The following is a 27657-nucleotide window of genomic DNA, read 5'->3' on the forward strand; positions in this document are numbered from 1 at the left end:
AAAGTTTGGGTAAAAATAAAAGGCGAACTTCAAAGAACAAAAAATATTGTGCCTCGAAAAGTGGCAAGTAATTTTAACTCATAAAAACAAATCTCACCTCTTTCCTCTTTAATCTCCTAATCCAAGACTAGAATCGTCTAATAATATGGTTTAAAAATAAAATCTGATCCAGTTTTACCAAGATAATATATTACCTCTGTGGAGGCGGTTGGCTTGGCGACCGTGACCTGCGGACCATCTCAGATCGGGAGCAGTGATTGGACGACATCACCTGTTCTGGCACTGAGAGCGTGGAGCTGTGGAAGTCCCGCCCATTCTGTCTGTAATCTGCAATGAAACAAATAAACGTGGTTTATCCGTCTACATTTATGTGATCTAAAGATAAACGTTCAGTCAAACTGCAACTTGTGAGAAAAACTAAGTTTCTAACTTCAGAGACGGAAAATTAGAAATATGTACATACATTAATAGATAACACTTCTGTTTTATTCTGTAGACATGATTATTGTGTATTTTTTTATTTATATTGAGAATATTGTCTATTATTTCTGCATTTCATGGTGCTGCTACTCAATAATTACCCAATTCTGGGATCAATAAAATACGTCTCATGTCACCTTAAAGTAGCAATAATAAGAGAATTTGAAAATTTAGTTTTTAGAAAAAAGAAAATTCGAGCACTATAAAAAAAATCAGATTTTCACCAATCCCACTGGAAAAAAAATCCAATTTTTATCAATAAAAATCCTATTTTTTACCAATGGAGACATTGTGTTCCAGTTAATGTTTTTTAGTAGAAATTTATAATGTTTCCTACAGCCTTTCTTTTCAAAAGATGAGTAAATTACATTGTGGGATGTTGCGTTTACCTGAAATGACGCCAATGCCGTCCTCGCAGTCGTAATCTGAAAACTCGCTGTCGCTGATCCTCTGAGATCCTACAAACACACAGAGGGAGGAAGAAACGAGAAGGAGGACGTTTAGAAGACCACATATCATCTTCAGCTGGAAGCACAACAAACAGAAAACCGTCAAACTCAGGAGCAGAATAAAAACAGAAAATAAATATGTAACCCTGAGTGAGGCAAAAAGCTTTGGTTGTGCAAAGTGTTGGCTCTCTTTTTAGTAACAAAATATGTTAAGAACCATTATCTCTTTCCTCTCACTTGAGAATGAGTCACACCTTTGTATTGATAGTCACCTAAAATCACAATAAGATACTTAGAAATTTGTGGGGTAGCGTGACAAAATGTGAAAATGTTAATGGGGAGTGAATAGAGGGAACCGTACTTAACCTGTTAATGTCAATTATGAGTCAAACGCACCATAACAATCCTTCATCCACAAAAAGAAAGCAACCAAACTTCTATCAGTGTCTTCAGTCAGAAGCTTCCATAACACTGACTGCTACAGCATCTGCATTGATGCTTTAAGGAAAATTACAGTTACGTCTAATATCCAAATAAGCTGCTGCTGTTTCCACTCGCACATGAAAACGGCTGCAAACAGATGCGCAATTATTCAACCGTACATGTTTGAAAAGCCAAAGTGGAGCCTCCTGCACAACCAACAAGAATGGAGCAAGTGGTTTCTGGATGGTAAGTCAACAACAAAACACTTGTTTTTTCCAGCAGCCATTGTACAGCAGTAAAAATAGCGGACAAAATGTGCTGAAGCTCCTTTGGGTTGCTAGGTAACAGGACGGGGCTTGTCAGGTTGTTACCTGGCAACAAAACGTTAACATCGGAAAGTTTTTGAAACAGCTTATTTTTTAAACACCAAAAAACATCAACATATTGGTAAACAATTCATTTTTTAATGCTTGGGCTGTTTTAGAATCAGTAGAAACTAAAATGGAAATATAAAAATGTGCAAAATGTGAATTTTGCATAAAAGGTCCCCTTTAACAATTATATGGACAGGATTACAAACTGTCCATCCTGATTGTTTCTGATTTTATGGCTGCAGAAACAAAAAACTGCAACATAAAATTCAGAGGACTCCACACAGACACACAGGCACACACACAGGTGTTATTACCTGAGTTAAAGTAAGGACCTTTATCTGGTAACGGATCATAAGAAGTGAAACAACAAACAAACAAAAAATAGATGTTAAAAAAACGACATGATGGAATAAAGACACAAAATAAACATCTATATTTCTAAAAATTGATCATTAAGCAGCAATAAAAATAATAAAAAGAAAGTGACTGAGTGGGAGTCGGTGTGTTTCTGGTGTGACTCTCACTCTGAAGCCTCCTGCTGCTCTGCGACGGCTCCGTCTGCAGTCCCCTCCTCTGCAGGTAGGGGGAGGCGTTGGGCAGCGGCACCGAGGAAACGTCATGAAGCTGCAGCTTGTACCAGTGAGGCTGATCGTCCAGCAGCGCCGACTCCAGCTCTATCAGCACCTGACGAAACACGGGGAACGTCAGGACGCCGATCCTAAAGCCAGAGATCCTCAAACCTGTTCAGTCTGAGGATCACTTCACCTATTTAACATCCACCATCCAGCTTCAAATTACCCCTCGTTAACGCAACATGTCAATATAAACAACCTAAAATTAAAATATTAGGCTCTTAACGCACTTATTGTTGTTTTCAAGCCATCAACAGGTCTAGTCGGGGTGTTTTGAGTTATTTACAGATTCTTAGTGTGGATTTCCAATGATGTCAAACATGGAAATCAAAAACAAGCTGTTCTTTACTACCAAGTATCGTGTGCATTAATAACATTTACAGCTTGTAATTCAGAAGCACAATTAAAAGAAAAACAGACATGAGTTGTTTTGCCAGAAACAAAAATTAAATATAAAATCATCCATCCATTTCTATCAACTGCATTTATCTATTGTATTTAATTAATTTAATTTAATAGTCGTTAGTGTGAGCAGACCATAATATGCTAGCAAAGTCGTAAAAAAACAGTTCTCACCAAAAGACTCGTTCACGGGAGAGCCGTTCAAAAGAATCGAATGAATCGCTAACGAATGACACGTCAAAACTCTTAGCAGGTTTAACTTAGTTTCCTCCGATCTTATAAGTAGTCCTGGCGTTGTTTTATTGTGAGTGACCCGGTTTTATCCCATTCATCCATTATTTTTAAACACACTCCTTTGCTAAGCTAGCTGTAGCGTCGCACTGTGAGCTAACCTAACGTCACAGGAAATAAACGGTCGTTTACATGCAGTACCTCGATGACCACCAGGGGGCTCCCGCGGACCAGCCTCATAATAAAGACTGCTTTAAGCTGTTCGACTGCTCCAGGTGTGCTCACCTCTCCCAGGAACTGGCTCTCCTCCTCTCGGACTCTGGCCTGGTCCCAGACGGTGAGCTCCAGCATCCGTTCCCTGAACTCGCGCCGGTGAACCGGGGAATACATGAAGGTCTGGTTCCAGCGAGGCTCCAGGGACTTTTTCACCGTCTTCGTCCTGCGTTTGCTCTTATCGCTGGGAGGAAAACAGATGAGGAACAAGGATTTACATCAAGTGTAGAGCGGGTTATAATAGCTTTGGGGGGTTTTCCATTGTAGTTCAGTTTTATTCTGTTGTGACTTTTTTTCTAATTCAGTTAGTTTTTAGAGTGTGTTTGCTAGTTTTTATAAATTATTAGAGTTTGGTACATTTACTTGAGTAACTTATTGGAAAAAATCTACTTTTCGGAGTATTTTCTACTTCTACTCTTACTTGAATAAAATTTCAAGATTTTCTACCCAATGAATAAAAACAAACTTGTTTTAACCAAAAACAGACACACATCTGCAGTTTTTGTTAAAGTTTCATACATTTTATATTGAAAGAAACTGATTTGGAAAAAAAAACATTTTTTCCTGGTTTTGTTAGTTTATAATTGTGATATTTGTATTAATAAATTTTGTTTTTAAAATGACAACATTTCCACTTAACTTTATATTTAATTTTTTTTAAATATTTAATATATAAAATATATTTTGTATTTAAAAATATGTTTAATATTTTTAAATATTAACTATAATTTAATATTTTAAAATACCTTTTGCCTTTAAATATTAAATGATTAATGATTTGATCAGTTATTCAGTACTTGCGTGGACTTTTATCAAATAGTGAAACGTTTACAGGAATAATAGCAGTAGTGCAGTTTTGTTTTTCTTTGCTCTTCTACCTTCTGTCTGGCAGGAAGTAGATCTTGACGTATGGGTTTCGAGGTCGTCCATCGTCCCGAACAGGAAGTTCTTTGGCTCCAAGGACCGTGACGATCAGCTGATGACCAACCTTATCGTACCACAGTTTGATCTGTTTTAAAACATTAAATAACATTAAAACCATGAAACAGAGAGCGGATCTGAGCCATTCATACTGGGGTAAACTTTATAAAGGGCAGCAGCCCAGGGCTCCAGTTTTTTAAGGGGCGTCCCTCATTGTTGTTACTTGAGATTCTAATCAGCTGCTCTCAGTTGAAAAAACTAAAAACTAGCAATGAACGATATTTTATTGTAAAACTGGGCTGATTTTAGTAGCTAATATTTATTTCCATCCTGTTGTTGCTTGTTGTTTCACTTTCTCTGGACACGTGACAGAGAAAGTGATCCCAACAGAACCATCTTTAAAATAAAAGTATCTGTGTGCCAAAAAGGAGAAATTTTCTCTAAAAAAAATCAGCCACAATCGGTTAGTAACTAGCTACATTTACTTAAGGAATTTTTAGCAAAAATTTACTTTTAGGACTATTTTTATTACGTTGTGCTTTTTACCTTTACTTGAATAACTTTATTATGATGCAACACTATTTCAGTAAAATTTCTGGATTTTCTACCCACTGAATTAAAAACAAACTTAAGTTTTAACCAAAAATTCACCAGACACAGACACACACCTGCAGTTTTTGTTAAAGCTTCATCATTTTTTATTGAAAGAAACTGATTTGGAAAATTTTTCTTTATATTGTAATTGTTATTTATATAAATTACTTTCATTTTAACATGACAACATTTCCACATAATTTTATATTTTGGTCCATCTGATGATGTCATTTTAAATATTAAATAACTGATGTTCTGATCAGTTTCACCAAATATTTTAAGCCGCTTTTTACTTTCACTCGAGTAAAAATATGTTGAAGTCTTACTTCAGTACAATGTTTTATGTTTTCTTGCACCGATCACGAGAAAACATGACACACATTTAGAAAAATTGTTCATAAATTGCAGGTAAGCGTCTGTTTTACAGTAAACTGATGAACTCTACAGCTAACAACAAGCTAACCTACAGCCCAACTCTCTACAGATTACCTGGATCCTGGGAACCAGAGGAGGCCTGTTTACGCTCTGTAAGCACATACACGTCACCATGGAAACGCCTGTCTGCAGACGGGTTTCTGGGTGCGAGACGCTGGCTGAACTTACGGAGACTTGTCCCGACAGAACGCTGGGGCTCATGGGAGACGTGACGGAGATGGACGGGCCGACCTTCTGGGAGTCGAAGGAACTGGAGCCTGAGCACAGAAAAAAAAGAACCAGTTCCACTGGAGCCCGCTTCATCCAACACGCAGCACTTTACAACACTGGTTTTCAAAATGGGGGCCTCACAAGGTTGGAGAGAAGATGAGGAAAAAAAGAATAACTTTTATATTTTTTAATATTTTTCAATAATTTTGTAATAAAATAAAACAAATGTTTAAATGTTATTTCTGATGCTTATTTTCTGTGCTAGCAAGAAAAAGACCAAAAGGAACCGTCCCAAATGGAAATTAAATGTTGTGACTCTAATCTCATGACTGTGTTGACGTGCTAACAGCTCAGTTTCAATTAGCAATCAATGCTAATCCACCTCATCAGCTTTTGCTGTTCCTTTTTAAATCTCTATCTGGACGTATCATTATGATAAGACGAAGAAAAGGTTTGAACTTCCTCCTTCTTTCCCTGCTCTGCAATCATTAAGCCTCATTTTCCATCTGAGATCAGAAATTATCTGAGCTTTCAAGATGCTAATCAGCGGCTAACGATTGTAAAAACAAAACTTTGTAATGGCTAAAAAAGTTAACTGTGACATCTCATCCAAATAAATTAAAAATAAATAAGCCTCCAAAAAGAACCGAACTAATGTAGAAAATTAAAACAATAACGGAGTGTCTTCAGTCAGAGGCTTCCTCAAAGTCGCTGCAACACAGACTGCTACAGCAGATCGTTCCTGCCATCACCATCTACAGTAATAACAGTAAGAGTTACAACAACATTTAAATTCCCTTTGGGATCAATATTTGAACTTTAATAATATGATTAATTCTAACTGAGCTAAAACAGGAACATTTTAATGTCGGACTCTGAGGGAAAAAGTTTAACTGCTCTGGTTTTCTGTAAGCTTGTGTTGGATTGTTTGTGTAAAAACTCACTGGAGTCCAGGTGAACACTGGAGGCGTCTGGTGCTCTTGAAACGTCTCTGCTGAGCAAGAACCAACAGATATCCGTTAGCATTAGCATCTAATAAAACCTACTTTAAAGTTAGAAATTATCTCAGATGGAGAATATTAATTTTTTAGCTTGGACTGGCCCAGGTGTGTGACCCACCGGACCGGTCGGCAGACCACCAGCTCCACCTGCGGTTCTGGTTTGGACTCCATGATGATGTCATAGACCTCGTTGAATGTGGCGCCCTGAAGAACCCGGCCGTTCCACTCCAGAACCTGATCACCTGGAGATCAAAAATGCAACATATTACACCTCAAAAGGCAAACGAGCCGCACCGACTAGATGAGCTGTGATATTTATTACTGGACTGGACGGAGCCTATTAGCCGCTATAGCTAGCAAAAGGTAGCTGTCCAAGAAATGACTCAAGTAAGAGTAAAAAGGTATTTGGTAAAAAGTCTACTCACGTACTGAGTAACTGATCAAATTATCAATTATTTAATCATTTAAAATTATATTGGTACAGTTTTGGGTAAAACATGTTTGTTTTTCATTCAGTGGGTAGAAAGTCCAGAAATTTTTACTCAAGTAAGAGCAGAGATACTTCATAATAAAATTACTCAAGTAAAAGTAAAAGCACAGAGTAGTAAAATACTCCTAAAAGTAGCTTAAAAAAAGTTCCTCAAGTAAATGTAATTGAGTAAATGTAACTAGTTATTACCCAAATCGGGTCGGTCTACATACAGACCCGTTGTCGTGACAACCGACTGACATGATGTGTGTTGTCATGTGACGTCCAACCCAGTAATATATACCGATGCAGATGACCCCAAAAATATGACAAGGAAAGTTTTTTTTACAAAGTGAAACTAAAATAAAACAATCAGGTTGATGGAAACAGAAAATCAGACGTCTGGTAAGTTAAACTATAACTACTGTAATTTGAAAAAAAAAAAAAGCAACATCTAATGCATAAGAAGAGACATGATCTATGAGCAGAAGCTGTGTTTACCTGGTCTCAGGTGTCCCACTGTGTCTGCCAGACTTCCTCTCTTCACTTTGGTGATGAATGCACACAGACGGCCAGACTCTGTCATCTTCCCGCCAACAACCTGAAAAAACCCGGCGCCCGTCAGCAAGCCACTGAACGCCACCGGTGCGATCATAAGAGAAACAGCAGCGCCACCTTGAGGCCCAGCAGGGCTCCTGTATCTGCAGGAACCGTCCCGTCCTTCATCCTCTTGTTCAGGACGATTCGACCAATCAGACGCTCCCCATCTTTGGATGGTTGCCATGTGACCGGCTGCTAACGAATCACAAATAACACAGTTTAATTCATAGAAACAGACAGGTAGAAAGGCAGACAGGTAGTGGATGTTATGATGGCGGGCGTGTTTGTTGGGTTACCATAGACATAGGTGCGGGCTCGCCATGCCAGGTACCGTGATCCCACCACTGGCTCTCCATGTCTCCTGGAAACAACAAAACAAATTTAATAAAAACAATTAAAACTTTAAAGATTAAAAAAAAACAAAAAACTTCATCTTTGGTCCATTTAGTTTTTTCTCTTTCCTTCATTTAAAACACATCTTAAATGAAATCCTGCTTGTCTTCAGCATATGGTCATAAGATCCAGCATAACACCGTTCAGCTATTTGATATTTATGGACACATTTTGTTAAGGCATCCCTTCCTGTTCTCTCTTTTTAAAGGAAGTCTCTCTTCTTGGTTTGGCCTTTGCTGATGTACATCCCTTTAAAATCTTCTTGAAAAGAAATTGTATTTAAAAAGACAATAAGGGAACGATTTCAATCGACCCGTGCAAATTTGGTGTGTTTCTGTTTTGATTCCTTGACTGGTTTTCTTCTTAGATCCAGCTTCAGTTTTCTCAGTTGCTGACAGACATGCTTTGCTGATGAAGGAGTTGCTCTGACTTCCTTCAGTGGACAGTTTGTCCAAAAGCCAGTTTGATCACCTACATCCATTTCCTCCACAGAGGAGAAACACAGATCTTTTTTCTGACTCTGTTTTCATTCTTTATTGAGTCCCAATGATGCTGCATAGCTCTGCAAAAACACAACATCTCACCAAGTATTTTTGTTCTGGTTCTGCTCTGCATTTCCGGAGCCGGAGCCAAACATGGAGAAGCAGCATTCAGCTTCTATGCTCCACAAATCTGAAACAAACTTCCAGAAAACTGAAGAACAGCCGAAACACTGAGTTTCTTTGAACGAGGACTAAAACCCAGCTGTTTAGTTGCTTTTGAACCATTATAAATTGAGCATTGACAGACATATTTCATGTGAATCAATGGTTCTTCAGAAAAATGTAACATCTGTTGTTGGTTTTCACAACTGTTGACTAAATTATGTTTCCTTTTTGTTATGTTTTCACAATGAAAACACTTTGAACTAATGTGATGCTGAAATGTGGTATAAAAATAAACTTGACTTATTTATTGATTGTCTAATTTTTAGTGCAAATATCTTAATTCACTTTAAAAAAAAAGACAAAACTAACTTACAAGTAACTTTCCAGCAAGACATAGGAGTTTAAGTCAATAATTCGTATTAATATCGGTTAAAAAGTACTTGTTCCGTTGCAGATAAAACAAACTCCTATCTCTTTCTGAAAAGCTACTTCTAAGTTAGATTTTTTCTTATTTCAAGTGTTGTAAGACATTTATAGTAGAAACTGGGCCAAAACTCCTTGGTAATATTTTGGTTTTGTTGGCGTGAAATCAGCTCTGGGATCAGTTTTATGCAGCATTATCGTCCGTCAGCTGCAGTTTCAACCTATAAACTTTCTGTCATCAGTCAAAGAAGATTAATGCAGGTAAATTTAGAGCAATAACAGAGTGTTTGAGCCTTTAAACGGACAGGAAGTCCACTTAGACCCGTCATCAGGTGCAGGTCGCTGCCAGAAACCTCTGCAGTACTCACAGGTCTGAGAGGACGACGCCATGATAAAAGACGAAGCTTTAGATGAAGAAGAAAAGAAGAAGAGCAGGAGGGGAACCTGCAGCTCCTCGGTCCTCCTCTGTGGGTGAGGGATCGCAGTTTGCCCCGAGCGCTGCCTGAAGGCTGCAGGGCGGCTCATACCTGTCTGTAACAAGATTAGCTCAGGCCAAACACAGAGTCCGACTCTGTCAGCGGCAGCATCGTCGCTTCAGCTGAACTTCACCGGCTGCTAACCTGCTGCTGCTTGCTTCACTTTGGGTCAGAGAGTCGGCAAACTGGGAGAAACATTTCAACAACTCCAAGCACTTTCTTGAATTTTAAACCTTAAGGACTTGGAAAAATCCAACAGATTTCCAGGAAAGTGAGCAAAATACACAGCTCAGCAGCAGATCCAGGTGCCTTGTCCACAGTTTGGTTCCCTCCTGCACTGTTTCTATTCCTGCTTCCTTGCAGCGCCTCCTGGTAATCTAAACTCCTCACTTGTAATCCAATTGACGGAAATGAGCATCGACGCTGATTCTGTGACCCATCAGAACTGGCAGGCTGAGATGTTCGTCTCCCACCATGGCCAGATTATCGACCAGCTTCTCCAGGATCCGTTCTGTTTTCCACTCGAGTTTGTTGGAGGTTTTTATGCCACGTCCTGCGGTCCAGGTGTCTTCAGTAACGCAGCGTCAGCGACTCTGAGCTGATCTCTGACCTCTGACCCCGATGGGAGGAGTCAGTCTGAGCCAATCAGAATCCATCATCTCTCATGACTTTGGTCCCTGAGACGTAGACACAGAAGATTAACCGAACGCAGAACGTGGAAACTGAAACTCTGCCGACATTCATGACGTCAACAGTCCGAAACCCTGGAGACCGACTCTCAGGAGGACAGTGCATCTGAATAAACGGGTTACCACGGCAACAGTGAACAAAAACCAGAACTAAAACCAGCACAGCTTCATAGAGAAAAGGTTTACATGGTGACTTAAGTTGGAAAGCGCCAAGAGCTTCGTTTCCAATCCAGAGTTTCTCAGGTTTGAACAACTCAAATTTAAGACTTTTTAAGACCGTTATGAATTAAATTTAAGACATGCATCTCCACAGAAATCTACAAACGTCAAACAGCCAGCTAGAGATAAACTTGAAAACATGACTAAGACACAAGAAACGCTAGCTAGCTATCAACAGTACATTAGCAGCTAGTTAGCAGTAGCCTCAACCTTCAAGTCACAAAACGCAAAAAATGTGACTGAATGCGACTCAAATGTTTGCCTGACAGGAAAGTCCCACAAATAAAAAATAGACTGTAGGAGATCAGATAGTGCAAACAGACAAAATTTCAGACCTGTGAGTAACATATTAAAGGCCAACTTGCTTTAAAAAATGAATTTAGGACGTTTTAAGGATGCGCGGACACTTTAAGTTCATGTCAGTCTGAGCTGCAGTGAGTTCATGCTTGGATGTTGTGATGACTTTCTGAAGGCAAGAGATTTTAAAGAGACAGAGCCCCAATTTTAAGGCGTGAAATTAGGAAGCAAAATTTCTTTTAAGTCAAATTTCATATGTGAAGCATTTTTATAACAATTGAAGGTAACAGTTACTTGGTTGTGCTGTAAAATGGCCTGGAAAACAGATAAAACTGTCTGGAAAAATGTAGAATCTGATCCATTAGAGACAACTCTCGGCAACATTTAGTGGTGGGATTTGGAGGTACTAAACATAAAAGTGATACCCGCTTTCCCAGGCCGTTCCCAGTAACAGACTGGGAAAAAAGTTCTCTAACGTGGAACCGTACCACCATAAGAAACCAGAAACCTGCAACCAAAATATGGAAACGATGAGAGGAAAGTAGAACATTTTCTCAGGGGATCCCTCTGTTGTGAGGCTGAGGAAGTGCAGGTGAAGCTGGTTGGAGGTGAAGCCAGATTCAGCTGTAAGAAGATTATCACACTGAGCTAATTTAAGTCACTGTGAACACACACAGCGTCTCCTTTTCCACTCTCCCTCCTTCCTGTTTCTCAGTTCAGAGCCTGAAAACTCAATATTACACTGAAAGACAAGTTCCAGGAAAAAGGCAAAAATACCTCACATCTCCACTAGAGGGCAGAAGACAATTTAAACTAATGTGACATTCTGTTACAGGAACCATATATCAGTACGACAGTTACACTGCAAAAACACAACTAATCTTACCAGGTATATTTTGATGAGTTTCTAGTGCAAATATCTTAGCAAACTAAGACATTTGTTAATAAGACAAAATTAACTTACAAGTAACTTTTCAGCAAGATAAAGGAGTAACTACTATTATTAAAGGTTTTTACCCTGAATTGTTAAAATTACTTCGTTTCTGACTTGTGGGTTATTGTTGTTCACGGCTAAACAAGCTAAAACTTCAATTCAATCTCAATTTTTAGCGCTTCTCTAGAAAACAAATCTAGTAGTTTCTGGTCCTTGCAGCAAGGACCAGAAACTACCTCCTGCATTCTTGTTGGTTGTGCAGGAGGCTCTACTAATGCTTTTCAAAGGTGTACAGTTGTACATCTGTACATCTGTTTGCAGCCATTTTCACGTGAATGTAAACATTAAGTTGGGGGCGTGGCCAGCAGCAGCTCATTTGGATTTAAAGTGACAAGACGCCCTAAAACAGCTCAGTCTGGAAGGAGCCTTTAAGGTTATTCTGACACTCTGGATGTGTGTTTCTATGTTCTGACACTCTGGATGTGTGTTTCCATGTTCTGACACTCTGGATGTGTGTTTCTATGTTCTGACACTCTGGATGTGTGTTTCTATGTTCTGACACTCTGGATGTGTGTTTCTATGTTCTGACACTCTGGATGTGTGTTTCCATGTTCTGACACTCTGGATGTGTGTTTTTCTGTTCTGATGTTTCTACGTAGCTTTCCTCTCCATGTAGTACTTACTGTCAGGCTCATCACAGCTGGTGTACTCAGGTGTGGTCAGCAGCTCCTCCTCTGAACTGCTGAAGCTGCCAATCACGTGCATCTTCCCCATCATCCTCCCTCTATGTGCCATGCTCTCATTGGTGGGCTTCCTCTTGAGGGCGGAGCTCGGGTCCAGGAGTTGCTGTGGCAACGGGCTGCGGCGAGGAGACGTGGGGCTGAGGTGATTGGGAGTCCTGTCAACTGAGAATGACCTCTGACCTCCAGACCCAATCAGTCCCTGAGGCCGATTCTGGCGGACAGCTGAGGAGCAAAATAATGAGTTAATAAAGCAAAGCAGTAACAGGAATCTGATATTTACTCACTTATGTGTCTTTTTTATTATTAATTCACCAAATAGTGTGCAAAAAACAAATATTACATACTATCAAATAAACATATTGATCTACAAAACATCAAATAACTAACTAGACAACAGAACAAACGGAAAACACTGCAAAAACAAACTCTTATTTGGTACTTTTGGTCTAGTCTCTAGTGTAAATATCTTAGTACACTTAGAATAAGACAAAACTAACTCACAAGTAACTTTTCAGCAAGATGTAGGAGCTGGACTGAAGTTAATAATTTCTTAATATTGAAGAAATAGACCTGAGTGAAGTTGGCCCCCGCACCTTCTTCAAATCAGACAAAATGGGTGTCAAACGTTTGTGCTGGTTTGTGCAGCAAAAGTTTTTGTTTGTGCCGCTATCATTTTAAAGATATAAAGGAAGATGGATTTCATAAAAGTTGGGGGGCTGGTTGACCTTTTGACCTTTACACTTTCATTAATATCTTCAAAGCCAAAGCAGCACAAACAAAAATTTCTGCTGCATAAATCAACACAAACGTAGCCGAGTTGATTGACACCCATTTTGTCTGATTTGAAGAAGGTGGAGGGCTGGTTGACCTTGGATGACCTCTGGAAACATTTCTTTATATCTTTAAAATGATAGCGGCACAAACAAAAATTTTTGCTGCACAAACCAGCACAAACGTTTGACACCAATTTTGTCTGATTTGAAGAAGGTGGGGGGGCCAACTTCACTCAGGTAAGAAATAGTTCTAGTTCTATTGGTAAGGAGCACTAAAGCCGTTACCTGGCAACCCTGGCCAAGCCCAGCCCGTTACCTAGCAACCAGTTCTAGTTCTACTGGCAGATTATTTCACTTATAACAAGACACTTTTCCCATGTTAAAAGTGAAATAATCTGCCAATTAAACTAGTATTTTTTCATCAATATTAACAAATTATTGACTTAAAATAAATTTCAATATCTTATCGAAAAGTAAGTTAAGTTAGTTTTGTCTTATTTCAAATTTACTAAGATATTTATACCAGAAATTAGACAATCAATCAATAAAATGTATTTGAATAGCATTTTTCAGCGACACAGCAGTTCAGACTTTTTTCTTATTATTTTCCTTGTTTTAATTAATCTTGGGTCATTTTGAGTGGAAGTGGGAAAGAGAAATGAGCAACATGCTAAACAAAGAGTAAATCCGGACCTGAGTGTCTGAGGTTGAGGTGTTCCGGTTCTGCTGCGGCCAGCGACACGTCGCTGTGCCGGCGCTGGTGCCGGACCCGGCCGACCTGCGCCAGCATCCTCATGGTCTCCTCGCTCGGCTGCGGCTTGACCGGGTAGCGGGCCAGGTTGGGGTCGCTACGGTAGCGAGCCTGGAACTCCTCCTCCTGGCGGCGCCGCAGCTCCCGGTCCACCAGAACCGGGTCAAACGGGTGGTCCTGATCCAGGAAGGAGAACAGGTGAACTTCCTAACACAGGTCTAGCAGAAAACGCCGCAGTTAGCTTCAGGTTCAGAAGTTTAGCTTTAGCTTTTAAAGTTTAATCCAGAGTTTAATCTGGATTAAACTGAAACTTAAAACTGGGAAACATTTGAAATATTTGAATAAATTAAATTAAAAAAATAATTGTTTTACCTTTAAATCTGAATCATCACATAGAAAGATACATAGAATCCATCCATCCATCCATCCATCCATCCATCCATCCATCCATCCATCCATCCATCCATCCATCATGTTTCATTCACTTCCTGCTTTTTCTAACCGGCTTATTAAATTATTTTATAAATATTTTATAGTTACTGAATGACATAAAAAAAAATAATGATGAAATAAAAACAATATTCTTTCAGTTTTTTTTGCACACATAACATTGAACATTACAACATCATGGAAATTAAATCACCGCTCTGTGACATTAGAGGCGTTTCGTCGCCGTCCCACCTGTGAGTGCCAGCGGCCGCGCCGGTCTTTGATTGGTCGCCTCTGGACACGTAGCTCCTCCTCGCCGTTACCATGGTAGCTGTGCGTAGAGTGGGGGCGGCGGTCCAAGCCGTGGTCGGAAGGCGAGCGAGGCATCCTGCCGCCACCATCGTAGTACGACGCCGAGGGGCTCCGCCTCCTGTCGGACACACGGAGCGAACCAATCAGGAGCCAGGAGACGCTGCTTCACGTAAACAAAAGAGACGCTGAGATTGTTTGTTTATTTGAAGTGATTCCAACATGGCGGTTCACGAATGAGCAGGAGAGAGAGATGAGTTTACAGGGGAAGATCTTAATTTACAGAGAGATGGATGGATGGATGGATGGATGGATGGATGGATGGATGGATGGATGGATGGATGGATGGATGGATGGAAAGAAAGTAAGAAGGAAGCAGATAAAGGAAGTAGGGAACAAAAAAGGAGGGAAGGATGAAAAGAAGGAAACAAGGAAAGAAAGATAGAATAAATTAACATCTTTCTTTTCGTTTTTCTTCATCCAGATCCAATAATCCCAAATTCCAGATGTTTTCTTTCCACTGAACGTCGTCCAGCAGCCTAACCGGAGATCCCTCCTTCCCTCCTTTATCAGTCTGAGGGACATGAATTCATTATAAATAATAAACCTCTAGGACTCCATTAATGTTGTTTCTCTGAGGGAAACTACTCCCTCAAACCACCCAGAATCTCACTGAATCTTCTCTGAACAAAGATCACAAACTTCGCATTAGCCTGTAACTGGATGTGCAAGACGCAGACTTACATGCGTTTCCTGTCAGTGCGCACCAACGCAGCCGTCATGCAGCTGCAGGGCGGCGGATGAAACTCTGAGCAGATCCAGACATCATCGCGTTTGAGTTGTGTGCCTTTTGCTCAGGGACGTAAACAAAGAGCCTGTTTCTGTTTTCTGTGCCGGTTCAACACTCGACACAATGACACACTCAGCAGGTTTGTACCTGACAGCAGGAGTATGACTGAAGCTCCGCCCCTTTCAGCACCCTCTATCTCACTCTGACTCCGCCCACCTGGGGTATTACGTCACCGCTACTAGCTCCCGTTAGCCTGTGTGTGTTAGCCTGCTGTATTTAGCAGCAGCAATAATCCCCAGTGAGCTGTGGGATTATTATTCTGTTAATCTGATTAGCGTGTGTGTTTGAGTTTGTGTGTATGGGGGCTGTGCGTGTTTGATGGGGACGGCAGGCACAATCTGAGTGTGTGTGAGTGTGTGTGTGTGTTGGAGATGGGGTCTGGAGGTAAATTATGTGTGTGATCTAATTATGACCGAGTCAGACGTCAAAAGGACGAGTCTGAATTTTACTGACTCAGCAGTAAAAACCTGCAGACAAAGCTGAGGGTTAAATGGTTAAGAAACACAAAAAAAGGAGAAAAATATCCCTTTTTGCCTGTTTCTGACCTGTTGCTGCAGATTTAGCATCAGATGTTTGGTTTATTTTCACTTAAAAATAGTAAAACGTATTTATTTTTGGTGTGTCACACATAAAACCCCTTTAAGCCTTAAGCAGCTTCTAGAAAACACTTCAAATTTCAGAATTTTACCCCCATTGTGCTCCATTTGTTAATTTTTTTCACAAAAAAAAATCTGTTTTGGTATTAAACCTAAATCTTACTGAATCAAGAGATTAAATAAAAATTATATTTATGCATAGTTCGTTTTTTGACTTTTCCAATTCAAAACAAAATTGCAAAAAGAAGTTTGAAAAAATGTTAAATGAACAAATTAAAAATCTATAGTGTTTGATTTTTGCTTGATGAATAATTAAACTTAATTTATTCAATTAAAAATAATGAATTTTATTGCTAAATACAGTGCATTGGTAATTAAATTAAGTTTTATTTTAGTTCCAAGCTTGCCAGGTGAATTAAATGCGGCGGTCAGAGTGACTGCTTCTGGTCGTTCTCGTAGTTTAATCAAAGTGGCCGTTAAAATGCTGCATATCCTGATTCTCCATCACCCAATCAGAGGTCGAATCTGGTCCAGTTGGATGGCGGGTTGTGTCTCTATCCACCACTAGAAGAGTGTTTGCCGTCTAATACTTTAAGTGACACTTACTGCTCCGTGGCCCCGTTGCTCAGGGGCCCCACGGCCCCCGGCGCTCCCTGCATCGGCCCGTGTGGAGGCGACGCGTTGGGGTAAAATTCTCCCGACCGGGTCAGAATCTCCTGCTGCTTCCTGCACACGTTGCAGACCCACATCACCTGAGACACAACAACACACACGTTTATGTAAGCTCAGATTTCAAACATTACTGTGTTTTATTTGGATCTTATGTGGCAGACCAATACGTGACAAAATGGCTTTCAAAGTGGCCTGGGCTTTGACTGGGCCATTCTATCCTTTGGATCTAATCCATTTCATTGCAGCTCTTGAGTTTTAACATGTTTTCTTTCAGGACTGTTCTCCCAGCGTTCCCATCCATGAGAAACAAACACAACCCACAGCATTACCCTGCCGTCTCTATGTTTCACACTGGTCACTACATGGGACTTTTTGGCTGCTTTTTAATTGGTTTGGGTTGATAAGTTTGTAGTTGTTCCATTTTTCTTCCATGTTCAGATGATAGTTGAAGCTTTGTGAGATGTTCAGAGTTTGGATATCGTCTTGTAACCTAAACAGCTTCATCCTTGACCCATCTGCTGGGTTTCTTGGTCTTCATGATGCTTTTTGTTCACTAACAAACCAGTAGATATTTAACAGATAAGCCAAGATTAAATTAAACAAAGGAGGAAACTATTTTCTAATTAGATGATTAGTTGACTAGATTTTATCTTAGCGTATCAGAGCAGATGGGGCTGAAACACATCAAACCATTAATAAATGTCCTTCCAAGTTACAAAAACGAATCACTTTGTGTTGGTTTATTGAATAAAATCCAAATAAAACACAATGAAACAAAATGTGAAAGTTCAAGGAGCATAAATGCTTTTGCAAAAGACACATTTTGTTGTTTTATTTGCAGATTTTTGAGATTGAGACTTAATTAACTGTTAATTATGTTTTTACACCTAACCACACTTTTTGCATGACTTATTCAATGTTTTACTCTTTAAATCCACAAATAAAACAATTATTTAGAAATATATTCTTTATCTTTTGGGAGTTAATGCACCTTGAAATCAAATTATCATATAGAAGAAAACATCAACACTTGTACTAACTTATTCAAAGACATGATATTGTGTTTATGTTCAACGTTAAGCTGAAAAAGGTGGACGTTAAGATTTGCAAACAGAAAAACTAAAGGTCCAAAGGAGGAAATACGACCTCACACTCCAACCTTATTGGCTCTTAAAGGGACACGCCCGCCGCAGCGCGCGCAGAAGCGGCTTTGACAGTAGCAGCAGGCTCGGCCGCAGCCGTCGGCAAACTTGGTTTTGTGGCAGACGCCGCAGGTGGGAGACTCCGCCCTCGCCGTCTGCGCCGCAGGAGGCTCCTCCCCCAGCTTCTTCACCTGGTCCTTATACATCTCAAACTGCTGATGTAACTTCCTGTAAAGAACAGGAGCAGTCAGACACCGACATCAGGACAAATCCTGCGTCAAACTCTACCTACTTTACAACTGGTTCCAATCTCTCCACTAGCCTGTGATAAGGAAACTTTTTCTGCACTGATCTGATCCTCATGAATGATCCAGATCAAATCTGATTTGGCAAAATATCCAACAATCGATCAACATCTGAGCTGAGCCTGAAACAGACCTCCGATCAGTTCACCTTCTCGGTTTTACTCACGTCTGCGACTCGTTGTCAGTCGGACTTTTAACCTGCAGAACTTCGGACACATTGGCTGCAACATTATTGACCAACTGACTGAACCCTGAGAACGGATTCCACCTGTCCAGGTAACACAGACAGTCAGCGGATAGGAAGCAGGTTCGCCGTGGGATTGGGGCGTCAGGTTGGGAAACAGGAAGGAGGTTCTGGCCAGGACAGGGGTTTCAAACAGCACAGCGGACTCTGAGGTACTTACGAAGCTGGGAGAGGTTTTACTTCCTCCTCATCCCTGAAGACACAAAGGCCATGATGAGGATGAGGATGAAACAGAACAAAAACAATAAAGAGAAGTTAACCAAAAGCGAAGCACAAACTGAACAGAAACATGGAGACATGGACAGAACAGAAAGACGAACTATGATGGGCTAATAGGTACAATAGTCAAGTTTTGATAACTTCAACTCCGTATTGTCAGTTTATCTGTCATGTAAAAAGAGCAATTGTCCAAAATGTGACTGTCATATCCAACTTTTTCATTTCAGTTCTGATGTTTTAATCCCTAAAAAGTTAAATTTAAGTCACTTCTAAACGTGGACCTAGTTCAGAAACGTATCCGATTGTTTTCAAAGCGTCTGCAGTCTGAACAGTCATGTCGCGTTTTGTCCAACTTTCACGTCACTGATGTCATAATTCTGCACCAGAAGAAGCCAGACACAGTAAATCAGGACATAAACAATGAATGAAAACTATAATTATGAATATATGAAAGCAGTCTGTGTCGCTGAAGCATCACATCACAGTCTCACCACTTTAACTCCGACTACATCCAGTTGTACAGAAAATGCAGTCAATGCTGTCGCTCATAGCTGTGCTTTCATTTTATTATCTACTTTGTGTTGTCATGATTTCTCTGACATTACTGTCGGCTCCCGTTGCCGAATAAAACCGTCCATTATACTTCCACAAAGATATCTGACGTAAATGTTCTTCCGCGCACATTGCTTTGGAAGCCTGAATTTTGTTGGATCATTTGGTAGTATGAACGACTACCCACAAAAAAAAAAAAAATATATATATATATATATATATATATATATATATATATATATATATATATATATAAATAAATAAAAAAATCTGATTCCAGCAAAAGAAATAATCAGGATTGAGCATCCAGGATATGCTGTGTGAGCATATCCTTAATATGGTGTCTTTCTAGTCCAAGAGACAAATGAAGTGATTCCTGAGGCCAAGATGAGGTTCAGCAGTCGGTGAAAAAGAAACATTGGTCGCTAATGATCAGGTTCTACTGGTCAATAAGTAACCTGTAAATAATTAATAATGATAGTAAGAACAGATAAAATGCTAATTTGATCGATAAAGTTCTGCTGGTCAGACAAGATCTTTATGAGATAAATAAGGAAGTTGTAGAAGTTATGATGGCGCTCTAATCGTTAATGAAGAGCTTCTGGAGATCTGTGATTTAAATATCTTCACTAGAACTTTTTCATCAATATTAAGGGATTATTTACTTAAACCAGCTCCTGCTAACCAAACAGTGTTATGAAATCAGTGTTTGAGTTGAGTCCAGCAATATCTACTAACTAATTAAAGAGAGATTCAGTCAATTAGACTCAAACTGATTGGACAGGTTGATTCATAAAATTAATATTTTAAATTTGTCATTGATGAATCTCTGTAGGCGAGTAGAAATTAAGCTTTTATTTAAACCATTTTTCACATAATTGTGGACTCTTTTGTTTTGCTGTAATGTCTTTATAATTATTTCCTTTGTGAGTTCTGATCTGTTATTTGTTTATTTCTTAAAATCAGACACATCTGATCTCATTCTGCTTTATGACTCCAGAAACTCTGACAGAAAATAAAAAAACAAAACAAAGTAAATGAATTAACACATAAAAACTTAAATTAAAGAACAACAGACAAGACTGATGATGTGAAAACCGGGACCTGGGGGGGGAATCATCCATTCATCATCCTACACTGCAAAAACTCAAAATCTAACCAAGTATTTTCTAAACCAAATGTTGAAATAAGACAAAACTAACTTACAACGTCCTTTTCAGCAAAATGAAGGAGCCTGTTTTAAGTAAATAATTCATTAATATTCATGAAAAAGTTCTAGTTCCACTGGCAGATTATTTCACTAATAACACATTTATCTCATGTTATAAATAAAATAATCTGCCAGTGGAACCAGTACTTTTTAAACCAATATTAATGAATTATTTATTTGAAACAAGCTCCTATGTCTTGCTGAAAAGTTGCTTATAAATTAGCTTTGCCTTATTTCAAGTGAACCAAATATTTTCCCTAGAAAATACTTGGTAAGATTTTGTGTTTTTACAGTATAACTCCTCAATACTTTCCATTCTAGTGGAAAATAATCACAATATTGTCTTTGTGTATCAGATCCTAATAAAACTCAAGTCTTCCTTCCTTCATTGAGGTGGAGGTTTGAGTTTAGAGACATCTGGTGGCGAAATGTGGTTATAGCAACATGATCAATGAACAGCTTAAGTTATTCTTACAAGTCTGTGCAATAATTAGTAATATGACAGACTAACTGATGTTATCGTTTTCTTATGTCCGTTTTGTTTTCACTCAAACTAAATTCCTTAATGTTCAAGGAAGAGCTACTTATTTATCCCCCTTCTTTCCTGAACGTTATTCTCCAGAGAAAACACAAATTTTTTCACAAAGTCTTTACATTTTCAAAGACCTCAAAAGTTCAAGACACTTTGACTCGTGTTAAACCACAGCCACCGATCCACCAACACTCCCACTAATGAGATAACTGGATTTAGTCTGGAGCCCAATTAAAACCAACAGAAACAGAAGGGCTGCAGGTGACAAGCGTGCGTGCAGCCTGAAAAACTCCAGTTTTTAGCTTCAAAACGTTAGATGAGCACAGAGATCCTGGAGCAGTGCATTCTGGGTAAAGACCACATGTCAGGATCTCCGTTCTGATCTGGTGTGAAGTACAGTTTCTTCTGAATTTTCTTTTATAATCATGCAAAAGCAGCAGTTTTTACTTTTATTAATTATTATTAGCAGGGTTTCCCCCAGTGTATTATCAGCCTGGCGGGCCACCAGGCTTTACTTGTGCCCCCACCAGGCTAATCATTCCTTATTTATTTCAGTCTTTTTAAAATGTTTACAATTTTAAGACTTTATTTGGTGTTATCTTTTAATAACACATAATTACCAAGTGACATTTTTACATTTTCTGTCAACTTTAAACATCTTTTAACTCAGAAACATGGCGGGTCGTTGGATGACCAGACCACTAGCGCCCAACCACCAAGCTTAGCAAGTTTTCTGGGGGAAATCCTCTATTAGTAGATCCCAGATCCCAGACTGATGATCATCGTCTTTTCCTCATTTTCAGCTGTTTAACCAATCCTTCTGTGGTAGTGCAACAACAAAAAGGCCAAATGGCTCTTTGCCCAGGGCGCCACTGTGCCAGGGGGCGAAATTAACCCTTGAAAAAACAGGTGAAACTGCTAGCTAATAACTGCAGAGCTGGTTTCTGAATTGAGATTCATAAAGCTGAAGTAAAGGAAAATTTCATTTTCTTTCTAGGAGTCTGGACTCCATTTTTTCTTCTTTAGTTTTGTCTTCATGACAACTTTCAACGTATCAATATTTAGACTAGTTATTCAACACTAATTTCAGATACTTTGAAACAGAGTTTGTTTAAAGAGTTTGTAGAACTGGGGCGGTAGCCCAGGGCTCCAAGGTTTTGGGGGCCAAAGGTTTTATTAATTAAATTCAATTTACAAAGACCTTATTGATCCCAAAGGGAAATTAAATAACACACTTGGTTATGATGTCCTCTCCATGTGGCTGGCAAAGAGCAATCCGATCGGTAGCGTCAGAACATCTCTGTAGTTTTCAGGGCTAAACAATGAGCAGATATCACTGAGATGTTGGACTTTTTAGATGACCATCACTCTGGTCCACAACCTTGAGGTATAACAGCAGATTTTAGGCATATTCACTACAATTGTTGGTTTATATTTCATGCGTTACTCCATTACATCACCACTTAGAGACCGGACATAGCAACTGTTACATTTTCTCCCCTTTTTTTGCTGCAATTAAAATATTTTAGCGATAATGCTGAGCTTAAGGGAACTTTTGGAACTGATAAAGATTCTTGCAGATTTTCTTTTCACAGACATAGGCCGAGTCCACACGTAGTAATATCTGGGGAAACTAAGACATTTGTATGTTTCAGCCTGTTATCCACTCAAAAACTCAGTATAAAATCACTAAAAACAATTATTTATAAAAACTCAGATCAAAGTGGAGATTTAAAAAACGTCCACACAAACAAACCTCTGGGCGCCATGTTTAGTCCTTACAGGAAGTCATGTTGTTTTTTAAGGATTCTGATTGGGTGACAGGCTTTAGCTTAGCACTACACTGCCCCCTATGGGTCTGGCATGTTTAAAACAACGCTCAGGTGTGAATTCAGGAGGATGAAACTCTTTTGAAACCAATGCCATGTGTACGATGTTAGTTTTCTAAATAATGTGGCAAAATTTTTTGTTTTTCTAAGTAGGCCTTAATGTACAAAACCTGGAAGTGCATGTGTTCCTAATCTATCTATCTATCTATCTATCTATCTATCTATCTATCTATCTATCTATCTATCTATCTATCTAAACGTTGTTTTCAGGTCAGGGTTCCTCTGGATTTCATCTAATTACCATTTTGATTACCATAAACTTTATTTTATTTCTCATTATTAGCCTTTATTTGCAGTGATTGATTCCTTGCTCAGTTTTACCGTTTATTTATTGAGAAAGTGAGTAAATATCTGAGGTATAACCTTCATCTTTACTGCACATGGCAGCCTTTTATTTTTGAACATCGTGTCTTCTGCAGCAGATGGTACCAGGGAAATATTGATAACTGCCGATTAATTTAAAATACAAAAAAAAAAAAAAGCACTCACTTCAGCATGCTCTGCTCCTTCTCCTCCTCTTTCTTCTGTCGCTCCATCACGGAGAGGATGATCCTCCGCTCCTCCTCGGTCAGATGGCTCAGGTCCGGCAGCTCCGGTCCGGCCCCGGTGGGCGGTGCAGGTCCGGCCGCTCCAGACATCCCGACCGAGAGCCGCTGCAAGACAAGGAGGACGGGGTCAGTCCAGTCGGCGTCGGGGTGTTTCAGCGCGGCCGAGAGCCGTCAATACCGTCAATAAATCATGATGACGATGATGATGTTGATGATGCAGCCTGCAAAGCCGCAGAGCGCTCATTTTATTTCTTCCAGGTGCGCTTCCGTGCGGCGCTGTGCCATCATCATCATCATCCGCCATCAGACCACCTGTTTATCCATCCATCCACCCATCCATCCATCCCTTACCGACGGACGCAGCGGAGTCCTCTCGCCTGCTTAGTCCGAGCTCATGTTGCCTCCTCCGGTGCTCAGTGGCGGCGGCTCCGGTCGGCTCTGCGTCCCGCGGTCGGCGCTCATCCTTCAGTCCTCCGAGGCGGTCCGCTCGGCCTGCAGTGGTCCCGTTTTCTCGCTGTTCATTCTCCGTTTCTTCTCGGTAATAATGGACGCAGCGGCGGGAGAGGAGGAGGAGACGGAGGAGAAAATAAATAAATCCTCCATAGGAAGCGGGGCGGGGCCACGACAAGACGGCGCTTACGTGCAACAAAGATCAGCTGGTCGTCGGGCGGGTGGGCGGTGGTGGAGGCCGCTCTCCACAGGCTAAACATAGACCTGCAGCCAAAGATAGAAATACAACCGAGCTCTCACAGCAGTCAATCAATCAATTAGCTATAAATGACTCCAACACACTCGGCCTGGGAGCTTTCCACACTATTTCTGGATCCACAAAGAGGTGATAAGAATAGCAACGGTGATATTTATATCAGGTAACCTAAAATAAATAAATAAATAAAAAAACACTATATTTTTAACGTTAAAAATAAGAGGGGGAAAAACGGACAAAATATTTAGTTCCTGATAATATAATATAATATAATATAATATAATATAATATAATATAATATAATATAATATAATATAATATAATGTAATATGTAATCCCCGAAAACGTAAGACAATTGTGAAATATATGTCTGTAATACAGTAAAATTTGGGAGTTATTATAAAGAAAACTACACTCCTGTGTGAACAATATTAATAATAACAGTAATAAGAATAATATTGATAATAATAATAATAATAATCAATAAAGCTATTGTTAAACTGCCAACATTGAATTGAAGCAATATATCCCCCCAAAAATAGTGCATAATATAACATAAAATATTATAACATACTATAATGTAATATAATATAATATTTTTATCTTGTTCATAATAATCAACATTTAACACCCCTAAAACGTTAATTAATTAAAAAAAACTATTTCACAAATAAAATTACTTCCCCACTAAAAATACATAAATAGCGCCCTCTACTGGATAAAACCAATAACAACACTAAAAACAACAATAATACTGGTAATATTGATTAAAAACAGCGGCAATATGCATATTAAGCTAGTGCATGGATTCATTTATGTTCAGTTTAATTTTCTAATATTCCATATTTCTATTAAACCATCGATTAATTAAAATTTATTCTATTAAGGTGAGAAAAAAGCTTTGGAGGCTCCAGTAAATTAGGTCTTTTGAACTAGAAATGTAATTAAATTACACTAAGGCTCACTGAAACTCTCTAAATTGTATCTTTGTCAACATTAAAGTTGTTATTTAATATTGAGATAACAAATAAGCTCTCATATTTCAATTCAATTCACATGTATTTAATCAAGGACATGTTAAAAACAGAGCTAAGAGCTTAATATTGTTTTCACTTAAAAGAAGCTAAGATTTTTCATCAAATGTTCTTATATGTTGTAATAAACGGTGAAACAGTTAATTGTGATTAATTAATCGTTGTAATCGTGCATATTTTGTTACTTAAAAACTGAAATGAAAAGTTACTTGTTTATTTGCATCTTTTTATGTATTTGCAATATCGTATAAAAAGGCTTAAATGATCTGCAGAATGTACCATTTTTCTTATTTGATTAATTGATTAATCAATTAATCATCAGAGTAGTTGATTACTAAAATTATCATTAGTTGCAGCTCTAACCTCCAGCTGGTTTCCCTCCAGGATTTTCCCGTATTTTTCTCCCCTGTTCGTCTCGTCAGCATCCCCTCAGCATGATGCCGCCACCACCTAAAGCACAGCTGTGACTGTGTTTCCAGAGGAACGCAGGCCAGGCGCGACCTTTGACCTGAGCTCCTTCTGCTGCATGTTTGCTGTGGTGTCGATGATCTGTCAGTAGTTTTTGGGCTCAGTGATGTCATCATGTGGTCACATGACTCGTAAACCAGTCTAAGAGGATTATTCTGTTTTCCCTTCTGTCATATTTGTCATTCAGCGTGTTCGATTTTGGACGGAGAAGCAGCGGGAGGATCTGGACGCTCAGAGGATTTATTGATTCTTTGGTTTGATCCGTAGATGATCGACAGATGAAGCCGAATGCCTGCGCTGTGTTCCTGCTGCTGATCTGCCCTCTGCGGAGGGCCGACTGCAGCCTGCCGCTCTTCACTCCGGCCACAGCATCGCTGCAGGTAGGACAGGCGGCTAAAGCCAAAACAACCAGACAACTAAAACACAAGAATTTGGAGACCAACTGTGTTTAAAGTTGCTGCACATCCTTTGGAGGGTAATTCATCTCTCTGGTTGCTTTTAGGAGAAAGTTTCTGCAAACTGGGAGTCGAACACCGTCACATCTCTGAGGAAAAACGGCTTTATGCGACTTCCTGGAATCTGTCGACGCCTGAAGCGACGCAGAGTCACGATTGTGGTAAATATCTCCACTCTGTCAACAGAGATACAAAATCAGCCCTAACATCAGGGTTCCTGCCTACAGATAAAAATATCATCAACTTCCTAAAATAATGGCCAAAGTCATTTTTACTGAATGTGACTTTTGCCAAAATTGACTTAGGCCATTATTTTAGGAAGGCGATAATATTCAAATTCAAATTGAAAAGTGCTGTTATAACTAATTTTAATTCAGATTCTTCAAAGAGTTATTGTAGATGAATGCCGACAGGAAGGATCTCCAGTGGGTTACTGGTGAGCCTCTGACTGAAGACGCTGTTTTCCCAAGACAGTCCCATCAAGAGGATGGTCAGAGTTGTCCATAATCTTCTTGATTTCATGAACAATCCTTCTTTGTATCGTCATCTCCAGAGATTCCTCAGACCAGAACCAGACCAGAACCAGCCTTCTTTATCAGGCTGTTGAGCCTCTTTAGGTCCCTGGTTCTGATCTGCTGCCCCAGAAGAAATTACGTTCTCTCTCAACAACAGGTTTATAGATCTTGAAGGATCTTAGCTTCCTCCAGAGGTCCAGTCTGCGCTGTCTCTTCTTATAGACGCTTCACTGTTGCGTCTCCAGTCCAGTCTGAGGTCCAAATTAACACAGAGGTGTTTATATTCCTTCACTCCTCCTCCTATGATGGAAATAGGGTTTGAGCTAACTCTGTTTCTCCTGAAATCTTCAATCATCTAATTATTTTTTTTTCACATTCAAGATGAGATGATTGTTCCCACACCAAAGCATGTGGAAAAGGAATTAAATATAATGACCACTGGAGATAAATACCCGATACAGTGTAAGAACAAGCAGGTTTGGATGAAGGATGGATGTTTTAGCTTAGATTAGCAATAAACTGCATGAATTTATTAAAAAAAGAGCAAATCTAAGTCTAGAAAGGAGCAAATATATTGAATGGAAAAGGTTAAGGACGACAGTTGCCATGACAACTCTCACACAGGAATGAAAAAACAAAGAATGACAGACAGACACATTTTCATTGTTACTTCTGCTTTCTACATAAACTTCATTGTTCTAATGTATTTTCCTGCTGAGGCTGTTGTGTCATTTAAAGGTCAACTGAACAAAAACACAAAAGTTTCTGGTGCAATCAGACTTGAAATACGACAAAACTAACTTACAATATAATTCCCTAATATTGATGAAAAGTACTCAATCCTTTGGCAGACTATTTCACTTATAACGTAGGAAAATGTCTTGTTATATATAAGTGAAAAAATCTTCCAGTGGAACTAGAACTTTTTAAAATCAATATTAAGGAATTATTTACTTAAAACAAACTCCAATATTGTGATGAGAAGTTACTTATGAGTTAGTTTGGTCTCATTTCAAGTGTATTAAGATATTTGCACCAGAAACTAGACCAAAAATAGTTGGTAAGATTTTATGTTTTTGCAGTGAAAATTTAATAAATCATAGATATTGATACTAGAAGTGTTTTGAACTGCATTGTATTATG

At 39.2% G+C, this 27657-nt stretch overlaps 1 protein-coding gene across 16 annotated transcripts in view; it reads right to left on the bottom strand.

The window, feature by feature from the left end:
* Positions 1 to 24127, bottom strand: part of LOC106951829 (regulating synaptic membrane exocytosis protein 2-like) — a 43431-nt gene extending 19304 nt beyond the window's left edge. For 2 of the 16 annotated variants that reach the window (XM_015039540.1, XM_015039548.1), the window contains exons 1-22: positions 23688 to 24125; positions 23278 to 23441; positions 18547 to 18579; positions 18309 to 18410; positions 17855 to 18065; positions 16630 to 16775; positions 14521 to 14698; positions 13782 to 14016; positions 12256 to 12537; positions 7791 to 7855; positions 7570 to 7689; positions 7396 to 7495; positions 6544 to 6667; positions 6369 to 6418; positions 5383 to 5471; positions 5269 to 5304; positions 4143 to 4273; positions 3277 to 3448; positions 2251 to 2410; positions 2041 to 2064; positions 870 to 938; positions 195 to 327 (exon numbers count right to left, since the gene is read on the bottom strand). In XM_015039540.1, the coding sequence (XP_014895026.1) occupies positions 195 to 327; positions 870 to 938; positions 2041 to 2064; positions 2251 to 2410; positions 3277 to 3448; positions 4143 to 4273; positions 5269 to 5304; positions 5383 to 5471; positions 6369 to 6418; positions 6544 to 6667; positions 7396 to 7495; positions 7570 to 7689; positions 7791 to 7855; positions 12256 to 12537; positions 13782 to 14016; positions 14521 to 14698; positions 16630 to 16775; positions 17855 to 18065; positions 18309 to 18410; positions 18547 to 18579; positions 23278 to 23426 (2609 nt within the window). In that variant the 5' untranslated portion in view covers positions 23427 to 23441; positions 23688 to 24125. Of the gene's footprint in view, positions 1 to 194; positions 328 to 869; positions 939 to 2040; positions 2065 to 2250; positions 2411 to 3276; positions 3449 to 4142; positions 4274 to 5268; positions 5305 to 5382; positions 5472 to 6368; positions 6419 to 6543; positions 6668 to 7395; positions 7496 to 7569; positions 7690 to 7790; positions 7856 to 12255; positions 12538 to 13781; positions 14017 to 14520; positions 14699 to 15321; positions 15842 to 16629; positions 16776 to 17854; positions 18066 to 18308; positions 18411 to 18546; positions 18580 to 23277; positions 23442 to 23687 lie in introns of those variants that run through there. The other 14 variants (XM_015039538.1, XM_015039536.1, XM_015039537.1 and 11 more) reach the window with 14 other exon arrangements.
* Between the last annotated feature and the right edge of the window lie 3530 nt (positions 24128 to 27657).

The sequence above is a fragment of the Poecilia latipinna genome, unplaced genomic scaffold (assembly GCF_001443285.1).
Source record: "Poecilia latipinna isolate Pla-1442-1.1 unplaced genomic scaffold, P_latipinna-1.0 Scaffold476, whole genome shotgun sequence".
Taxonomy (NCBI): Eukaryota; Metazoa; Chordata; class Actinopteri; order Cyprinodontiformes; family Poeciliidae; genus Poecilia; species Poecilia latipinna.